The 10,173-nt window shown below is 37.2% G+C and overlaps 3 protein-coding genes across 3 annotated transcripts; 2 read left to right on the top strand and 1 right to left on the bottom strand.

Moving 5' to 3' along the window:
- The first annotated feature begins 414 nt into the window (after positions 1–414).
- LOC121736819 lies at positions 415–4,596 on the top strand. The gene is made up of 5 exons (XM_042128231.1): positions 415–550; positions 922–1,097; positions 2,029–2,210; positions 2,388–2,805; positions 4,445–4,596. Exons 1-5 carry the CDS (start codon positions 459–461, stop codon positions 4,531–4,533), a joined length of 957 nt encoding a protein of 318 aa, XP_041984165.1. The 5' UTR covers positions 415–458; the 3' UTR covers positions 4,534–4,596.
- Positions 4,597–4,629: 33 nt separating this feature from the next.
- On the bottom strand, positions 4,630–5,418 carry LOC121736820 (protein lethal(2)essential for life-like). The gene has a single exon (XM_042128232.1). It carries the CDS (start codon positions 5,316–5,318, stop codon positions 4,728–4,730), a length of 591 nt encoding a protein of 196 aa, XP_041984166.1. The 5' UTR covers positions 5,319–5,418; the 3' UTR covers positions 4,630–4,727.
- A 3,716-nt stretch (positions 5,419–9,134) lies between these two features.
- LOC121736821 (protein lethal(2)essential for life-like) lies at positions 9,135–9,961 on the top strand. Its single transcript, XM_042128233.1, has one exon. It carries the CDS (start codon positions 9,247–9,249, stop codon positions 9,787–9,789), a length of 543 nt encoding a protein of 180 aa, XP_041984167.1. The 5' UTR covers positions 9,135–9,246; the 3' UTR covers positions 9,790–9,961.
- The last annotated feature ends 212 nt before the right edge of the window (positions 9,962–10,173 follow it).

Consider the following 10,173-nt stretch of genomic DNA (forward strand, 5'->3'; position numbering starts at 1 on the left):
TAAGTACTATGGTCCCGTTTTTACCCTTAGGTTACGACTTACGGAACCATAAAAATGATAAAGGAGCTCGCGAAGATGCTGATTCTGTAAATATTGGACGCTATTGCCGAAATAGTGTACATTAATCGTATCCATTTGTGAAATTCCCATTCATAATGAACAAAAAATTTCTTTTATAATTTGTGGGGGATTTTTCTTGAAATCCCGAATTTTGGGGGGATTTCGGGGAACACTTGGGGAGAAACCGAGTTGGCCGTCTGGCAACACTGAGACGTGTAAACATACCCAAGAAGTTTTTGAACATACCATAAGCTTAGGAAAAGAAGAAGAATAACAACACAAAAATAAACAACAAATTTGTACTAGTAATCTGTGATAAACAAATACTTATTTATAATTTAATAAATAGTTTGCCATTCCTATCAATAATCATTACAATAAATTAATAAGTAATAACAATGGTGAATTACTGCTGCGTCTCCGGCTGTGGCAGAAATAGTCGAGCAAACAAATATTTAAACTATTATAGCTTGCCAAAGACCAGACTCCGGTAAGATTACCTACATTATATTTTTATAGATAAAATTATCAGTTAGCTTCTTTCATCCCCGTACTATAATTAATAAACCTTATTAAATAAATTAGCGGGCGTACAACTACAATCTCTACTAATATTATAAATGCGAAAATGTGTCTGTCTGTCTGTTGTCTGTCTGTCTGTCTGTGTGTTACCTCTGCACACCCAAACTGCTGAACTGATTCTTCTATAATTTGACATGGAGATACTCTGAATCCCGGGAAAGGACATAGGATTCTTTTTATCTCAGAAAAATTTACGGTTTACGGGCGATAAACGAATTTTGGCGCAACGGTCGAGATGCTGGCGTCATCCATTTATTAAACATCTTCTTGTAATTCTAGACAAAAGCTATGGCTAAAAGCTGCTGGTAAAGAAGATTTATTAGACAAAGACTTGGAAAAACTTCAGAAAACATTAAGGTTTTGTTCTCGCCACTTCATACCGAGTTTTATAAAAAACAGACATCTCACCGATGATGCTGTACCCTCAAAATGTTTACCAGGATCATTGAGTGAAGGTATATTCATTCCTATCCTATATATATCCTATCGCTAAAATATTACAATTACATAAAAAATAATGTTCCATACTTTGTTATAAATTATGTAAGTATGTCCGTATGTATGTAAGTATTTTAGATTAATTATGTATGTATGTATTTATGTATTTATGTATGTAGCTGTTTATTTATTTTATAATTATATATCTATATTTTTATTATATTTATTTTGAAGCATCATGTTACGTTTGATATATCATGTAATAATACATTTTTGTTGATGGCACATTTACCATACTTATATCTTAAAATTATGTTTCCTCTACCTGTGGTTGCCTGGAAGAAATTACTAATTAGTAATAAGGCCGCCATTGTGTGTTACCTGTGTTTTAATTTATTTTAAATTGCGAACAAAATTATTGTAGTTTTATTAAAAATGTCTTTTATTTTAAATTGTTATAATATGTATGCACAATAAAGAATATTTATCTTATCTTATCCTATAAATAAAACTGGCGCTGACTAATAAAATATAAGCTGCTAAGTTAAAGTGTATGCAGCTCCACCTTAGCACATTTAATTAATAAGTTTATAGTAACTAAGCTAGTAGTAGTAGAGTATCCGTACCATTTTCATGCAGTATCTCTGCATGAAAATGGTACGAATACTGCAGGAAATGCTGTAACTAGTACACCTAAATAAATTAATCAATTTAATCCAGTGAGTCTTGAGAAAAAATAGACTTGCTTACCGCCTTACTCAGAGATTTTAATTATTATTAACCTTCAATTTAATGAAGAGTTTGACAGATAATGTGAAAATGGGGCTTATGTCAAAATTTTGAATTATATAAAGTAACTAATGTTCCACTTTGAGTGCGGTAGTTAGTATTTTAGACCATAATAATAATAATATTATATATATAATAATCAATATGCAATAATTACAGATGAAGATGATAAAATACCGGCTACCCACGAGGGGATAATCTGCGACAACTGCTTACAGACCATTGTTGGGTTCCGCTACAAGTGCGTCTCCTGTGACAACTACGACCTCTGCCAGAAGTGTGAAATGCAAGAAACACACCCGCAACATTACATGTTGAGGATACCTTGCTCCTTGGAATTTGTAAGTGTGCTAAATCTGTTCTATGCAATTTAGTGTAAATATTACGCCCTAGCAAAGAAAATATGATAACTATCTAGTACTTTGTGTAAGGAAATTTCCATGGGAACAAAGAAGGTAACATGTAATATTTTATACTTTGTAGTATTGTGTAAGTTTATTTTAAATTTTATTTTACAGAAGACATGCGATGATTTAATAAATAAATGGCGACAGTTCTTTAACTCTGAGCACATCTTACCTAAAACTGAGCTTATTGACGAAAACCTATCCAGTGATGATGAACCTGTAAAGAAATACATCACGAATTACACCTCAACTGATCTATCGCAGGATGTAAAAAAGAGCATACAAAATGAGGTCGCCAGAGCTTTAAAAGCCGTCAAAAACCAGGCGAAACGGAAAAACATGGAGAAAGTTATGTATCCCAGCAAGAAAGTGAAGATGAACTTGCAGAGCCTAGCGGATACCGAAGGTGTCAAAGAAGACTCAGCAAATGAGCCAGAAGTGGGAATGGTTTTTGCAGAGGTGGATAATGTGTTCAGCCATGATGTCAAAACAGAACAGAGTAACGATGGGCCACACCCAGAAGAGAGTGGTAATTATATAAATAAGACTATATTATATGAGGAGCTGGTGAACAGAACCGGATTAGTCCGCGAGAAAAATATTTACACAGTGGCTAAAAACTAGTATCAACTACTACTACTACTACTGAACTAATCCGATTTTGTTTGAAAATGGTCTTTTTAAAGCCTTTTTAACCGTTTTAGATTGAAAATATTAACAGGGATTGACACAGATGGGTCAAGACTCAAAATGGTCTTTTTAAAGCCTTTTTAACCGGTTTTGATTGAAAATATTAACAGGGATTGACGCTGATGGGTCAAGACTCAAGAGAAGACGATTCGAAAAAAATATACTTTCGCACTCTGGTGGAATTGTCCGTTTTTGTTCGCCAGCTCCTCATTTAAGTTATCCACAACACCATACTTGTTAACTCTACAAAAACACTACCCTATGGTAGCTCGTCGCGCGTCGTATTATCTTCTAAGTGGCGAAACTCTTTATAAAAAGTTTCAAAGTATCGAAAGAAAACATTCCATTGAATCGAGTTGTGTTAGCAATACTATAAAATATGTTTGGGATAGTCCTAGTCACTATAATTCTATTATATTCTAGAAGCTTAGAGAAATTATTAGAAAATGAATTAAAGTTTATTATGTAATAAATAATCCTTAAATCCTGTATGTTGATTAAATTATTTGTATTGATAAGTGCCAAGATAAGATCGACGACATTTTTTATATTCATGGTCAGATGGTCATTATAGTCATTAGGTATAATATAATAATAAGTATGTAATTGAATATAAAATACTTTTCATCCATTAACCAGCTCGGTGAAGGTCGTTCTATGGTGGGATCTAGAAACGCAAAGATTGCCGAAACTATTTTCAAAATTTTATTTTACTATACAATTAACATTTAACAATATACGCATCGGCCGTATAAGAATCGTAGACGAAATATTTGATTTATTATGGGGAACATTTTTGCTGGGTGTGGTAATTTGTTCCAAATGAAATGAAATCAAAATATAATTTTTATTTGCAAGGAAAATACTTATTATGGTACAATAGGGTGTTAGTATTTTCATTCTACACACATTCTACTACATTCACAGTGTTTACTAGAATATTATGTTCCCCGCGACTTAGGGTCAATTTATAATAGCGCAGAGTCGAAGCGCCGCGAAGCGCGTCGAAGCGTCAAATTCGCAACAAGTCGAACGGATGCGCGCGGTATCGCCAGAGTGCCTACGCCTACAGTGATGACGTGTAGATTCGCTTGTGTGCGCTTGGATGCGCGAGAATGCGTGCGTACCAAAAAACGGTGGACAAACGAATTCGCAAAAGTGCGCGCCTTTTTTAAATTCTCAGAAGTAATATTATGAACGCTTTGGGGTTAAGATTGAATTTGTTATGTTCAGTTTTTAATAAATCGCTTCGATGCGCTTCGACTCTGCACTAGTATAAATTGACCCTTAGTATGCACAAACCCATAAGAATTGCACATTCAGTATTCACCTGCGATATAAGAAAATTATCTTTGCCATTTTTTTTAAATTTTTATCGAAATAGATTAGGTAGCATACTGCCGCACTCAATGTACAGACTACAGTTTAGAATATTTTTAGCTTAAAAATGTACTTAAAGTATTATTTTTTTGTTTCAGACAATCTACGCGCATTTTATTTGAAAATGGGGATAGACCTCTCACAGCTTATGGTACAAGTTGCACCAACTACTGAAGAACCCTTATAAGAATCATATTCTACGATTTAGAAAGATTTTAACTGCATAAGAACATATTATTATTTGAGATTTTCTATTATTTTATGAAATAAAAAGATACTTATCTAGTAAAAAAATCACAATTTATTTATAACTTAAATCAGTCTTTAAATGCAATTTGAGTCTTTGGCTTTAGCCATGGTTACCATGAAACAAAGAATAAACTAAACACTACACTTTTCGTTGGCTGGACAGGACTCACTGTCCGTTTTCTCCGTCCGCGCTGGGCCAGTTTGGGTGATAGGAACTACTCTTTCTCCCTTTTCGTCAACCTTTCTCGGCGCGCTGATGGTCAGTATGCCGTCACTAGATAATTGAGAAACCACCTCCTCCGATTCCACTCCTTCTGGCAGAGCATACCTTCTACTGAACTGACGGGAGATGTAGCCGTGCTCATCTTTCTTTTCCTCGTGCTTAGCTTGAACCGTCACGTAGCCATCAGCAGTCTTGACTGTGATTTCGTCGGGCGCGAAATGCTGGACGTCCAAGTTGATGGTGAACTTGTTGTTTTCAGTCTTTATGGACGATCCTAGGTCTCGGGTGAGGGACTCCAAGTATCTCCAGGGTCTGAAGTAGTCTCGGACCATCCACGGGCTGATCATGGTGTGGAATAGATCGTCCGGGGTCAGAGCGAGCCCGAAATCTTGATCGAAAAGTCTTTTTTGGTTTTCTTTCTTCTTCTCTGGACATTCCTCCTCGCAATTTATAAAGCTCAACAAGAGCGCAATGTAGAACAGATGCAATAGTTTCGACATGTTGGATATTCACTTGTGATATTAACGAAAACTCACTTGGTAATTCGTTTGTGGAAGCGCAGGATAATATTCAACTTGCAGTGTTCAAAATAACTGCAGTTAAATTCCGCGCGCCGGCTTTTATACTGCCGAGCCGCCATCTAGTATCGAGTGGAGATTTCTAGAAGCTGACGTGGTTTCATTCTGTTGCCGTAAAAGGCCACGTCAGTGATAAACAAAAAGTATTTTTATCAATAAACTTTGCATCGTATCGATAAAATTGTTGTTTAATTATTATAAAACGCATCTTATCTATTATGTTTACAAATATTCGGAGCTGTAAAAGCGACACCTATTATCGAATAGCAAATTTATAGTTCGTGTTACTGACCTCGTCAGCATTGAGCTTGGTGTAGTGTAGGTCAAGTCTATACAGCTGCACGATAATAACATAGCGTCTGTCTAGACCAGTGGTCCTCAACCTTTATTCCATGCGGGCCACAAACATGTTTTGGTCTTGATGTCGCGGCCCGCGGGCCGCAATAAAAATTTTTAGGTTTTAAAAATAACGTTCTTCAAAATGAATTTTAAAAGTGAAAAAAAAATCACGACTTTCACGATGACTACATTATTATGCCAGTGCGTGTAGTGGGCGTGAATTTCAAAATGGTTTAACATTTTGAAAATTAAATTCACGCCGCAACGCGCCGAGATTTTATTTGTGGCCCGCGTGCCACAAATAAAGTCACGGCCGGCGCGGCGCGGACGGACCGCGGCCCGCGGGTTGGGGATAGCTGGTCTAGACTCTAGACCTGTCATGGCTGGTATTATCGACGTGTTCTTAACTTCAATTACTACGGTATCATAACGCCGGTTACGTAACTCGTATTGCCTGGATACATATTAATTATAGGTACTCCCTATGTTTTATAGTTAAAATCCTACCAAGTCTAGCTTTATCTAGCTAGGTTGTAACTGAGAAACAATGCTGAGAAACTATAATATTAATAACATCGCTTATCATTGGCCATTGCACAATAGATTATAGATAGTTTATGTTTTTACACTTTTAATATGGTATGTGTGCCTATAGCAATACTAAAGAACATTTTTTGGTGTAAAAGCTAATAGTCTTAAAAAATATTTTAAGATAGTCATTCCATTTCTCCCCCTGGATACCAACTTATTTTAAAGTGAAATCAAATTCTTGGTTACGATTGTGCCTTTGTATGTTAAGTACTTAATAACTTTTCATTACAAGTCCCGCAACTCGCAAGCCTCAATTTTAGGTAGGTACATTTAAATAGAGGTACATAGTTAATATTAAAATATCCATGAAAGAAACACTGCTTATAACCCATAACTCCCAAGCGGCAGCCGGGTGCCGCATAACGATTATTGAATATCTATTGTGTCTGCGATTCCCACGAGGTATTGAGACGCAAGGATCACATTTTACGTACCCATCCGTTTTGTTGTTAATTTTTCTCGATAAACTGTTAAAACTTAAAAGGATCCAGTTGGTACAGGCTAACAGTCAGGTCGATGAGCCAACAGGCAACTGTTTAGTGTTTATCTTACCCCGATAAAGTATACTTTTCCCGTTGAATATCAAATAACTTACTTACTTAGAACATGAGCGGAGCCGAAGGAAAAAGATTGCAATAATTAATATTTAAATCCAGTCCTCAGTTGACTTAGTAATAAGTTAACTACCGACTGCTTAAATCCTTACCTCTGTTATGTTAGTACTTAGTAGTTAGTAAGTACATAATAAGAATTAGATAAGACTCTTTGAAGATTTACCTCGACAATATGGGTAAGTACTTACCTATTATTGTGTTTCGACTTTGTATAGGTCTACCAGAATCTGATGGCAAAAAGTGAGAAAATAAATTATTGACTCTAGCAATACCGGGGTAATTGGAATAAAACATTTTGATCCTTTTTTTCCTTTAGCAGCTGATTCTGTGTGTGAAACATGCAAATATAAAAATTGATCCAATGATCAAGGATATTTTTTGAAAATCTGCTGCCAAAAGCAATTAGATTCTGGTAGACCTATAATTTGTTTAGTTGGACAGACACTCATTATTATTATGTAATTAACCGACTTCAAAAAAGGAGAAAGTTGTAATATGTTTAGCTGTATGTTTTTTATTACCTACTTCAATGATATTGTATGAAAAACTCAAAGACCTACTTACAAATTTTTATCATAATATTAAATATACCTACCTACTACCAGAGGCGGCGCGCGGCGGTGGTAGCCCGTGGGCGATGTGGGCAACCGGCAACCGCCCACGGACCGCGACGGCCTCGCGGTCCAAGGGGCCTCGCGCCCCTTGGTCCTTGGACCGCGAGGCCGCGAGGACAATAAAAACTGAGTATTGCAACAAATTCTTTTTGTCATCAAAATCCGTCCTCTTGCGTCATCCCAGATGCCTCACAAAATCTTGCAATAACTATTGCAAGATTTTGTTAGATAAATTTGATGTAGGCAAGCTTGCCTCTATCAAATTTAGTTCTTGCCTACCACTACCTAGGTCTATATGAATAACGGGGAGGCCGGAGGGAGTAATCTCAATCTGTGCTCTAAGCACAATCTTCGGACTTCGAGGAATTCAGCAAAGAGCATATTATGATTACACCCGGTCCTACCCATCAATCCCCAAGCGGCTCCCGGCTGCCACATAACAATTGAAAATCTATTGTGTCTGCGATTCCCACGATCGAGGTATTACGATGATTGCCGGTCCTATTGATTCCTCGTAAAAATGGAATCTAGTTAGTAGTTAATGAACCTGTGTTTTTATATAAGTTCGAAATTTTTGAGTTAAGTATATACCTATACCTAGGTACTTAAGTACTTACATGTAAATTATTATGCACTACGTGTACGGTAAGTACTTACCTACTTAAATTATTATGATTAAGTAGATCATGAATCATGATTAGATAAAGTTATTATAAGTAATATTCTATTTCTATTATGTATTTTCTAAAAAGTACTTACTTACATCAACCATTTAGCCATAATGTAATAAGTAACCAGTAACCAGTAACCATATAGCATTAACATACGGATTGTAGTAAGTACCTATAGCCGTAAGTATAGGTTGGTAATTATGATATAAGATAGTTTATGCTCAAATTCATATTTAAATATCACTTAAGAACCGCAGGTAAGTACTTACTTATATATTACTTATAGAGATAAAAATTATTTTAATATGTCCTTTCTGGTTTTTTATCAGAGACTTCGTTGTTTTGAGTATGAAAAAAAACTGTCAGACTGACACACTTTCGCATTTTTAATGGATTTCGGTCTGGAAATTACCTCAAAAAATATTCAACAAAAATACTATAGTAGGTACCTACTACAAAGTATGCTAATGATAAAGCAATTTTTATTTTTGTCGAAATTATCATTGAAATGCAAGAGCAAAGTACATTAAATTAGATAATGTAAACTCTCGCAAATTCTACAGTCAACGGCCAACGCACAAACATAACGATAATAAAAATTGTCGGTATTGTTGTCGGTGCCATTATTTATTCCATGCCATTATTTATACCTCTATTTCAAGTGAATAAGGATCACTTTCAAAGAAACTCCGAGGTAAATAAACTATACACTACTATACAGACTGTAGAGTGTAGATTGTCTGGAAACGGCTCGAACATTCCATCCGGACTGAGGACTCCGCCGCGCCGGGCGCCGCCGGCCTTCGCGAAACAATCGATACGCGGCCCGCACGCTCTGTAAAGTCGCGAACATACGAGAAACTTCTACTCGTCGCTAGATGGCGTACGCTGTGGTATATAAATAGCTCGCCGGCCGGCGAATCAACAGTCAATTTTCGCAAGCGATACAAAACAAACTTCTCGGTGCTAAAGCACTGCGCTCTCTCAAGTTCTACAAGCGAAGTATTGAAGAATCTTTAAAATGTCTCTGCTACCGTTCCTGCTCGGCGACTACCCGACCCACCGCCACCGCATCCTCGACCAGGACTTCGGCTTGGCGCTGACTCCCGACGACCTGCTCACCGCCGCCGTCGCCCCCATGCTGTCCCGGGACTACTACCGGCCGTGGCGGCAGATGGCGGCCGTCGCGAGGGACGTGGGCTCCACCATCAAGGCCGACAAAGACAAGTTCCAAGTTAACCTCGACGTGCAGCACTTCGCCCCGGAGGAGATCACCGTTAAGACCGCCGACGGCTACGTTATCATTGAGGGCAAGCACGAAGAGAAGCAGGACGAGCACGGCTACATCTCCCGCCAGTTCACGCGGCGATACGCGCTGCCCGAGGGCTGCAACCCCGACACGGTGGAATCCAAGCTGTCCTCTGACGGAGTGCTGAGCATCATCGCGCCGCGAGTGGCCAAGGTGGCCGCCAACGAGCGTTCGGTGCCCATCGCCCAGACCGGCCCCGTCAGAAAGGAGATCAAGGACCAAACCTCCCAGGCCGACGCCAACGGTGAAAAGTGAATGTTTATTTAAATTTTATTTAAAAGGCTGATTTTATTTTTAAGCAAATTTTTAATTTGATCTGTGATCACTTTCATAGTTGTATGCGTGTTTCCCGAGTGGTTAACTATATTGTATGTTTTTGTGTAAGTTTGAAATTTAATACTTTAATAAATGTCTGTAATATAATATATTTTTGTCTTTTCTTTCTCCTACTAGGTACCTACTTACTTTTGGTATCATACATGGTGATACCAGACTTTCAAATAAAATATTATTAATCCATTCAAATTTAATACTTTAATAAAATGTCTGTAATATAATATATTTTTGTCTTTTCTTTCTCCTACTAGGTACCTACTTACTTTTGGTATCATACATGGTGATACCAGACTCTCAAATAAA

The sequence above is a fragment of the Aricia agestis genome, chromosome 19, assembly GCF_905147365.1.
Source record: "Aricia agestis chromosome 19, ilAriAges1.1, whole genome shotgun sequence".
Lineage (NCBI taxonomy): Eukaryota > Metazoa > Arthropoda > Insecta > Lepidoptera > Lycaenidae > Aricia > Aricia agestis.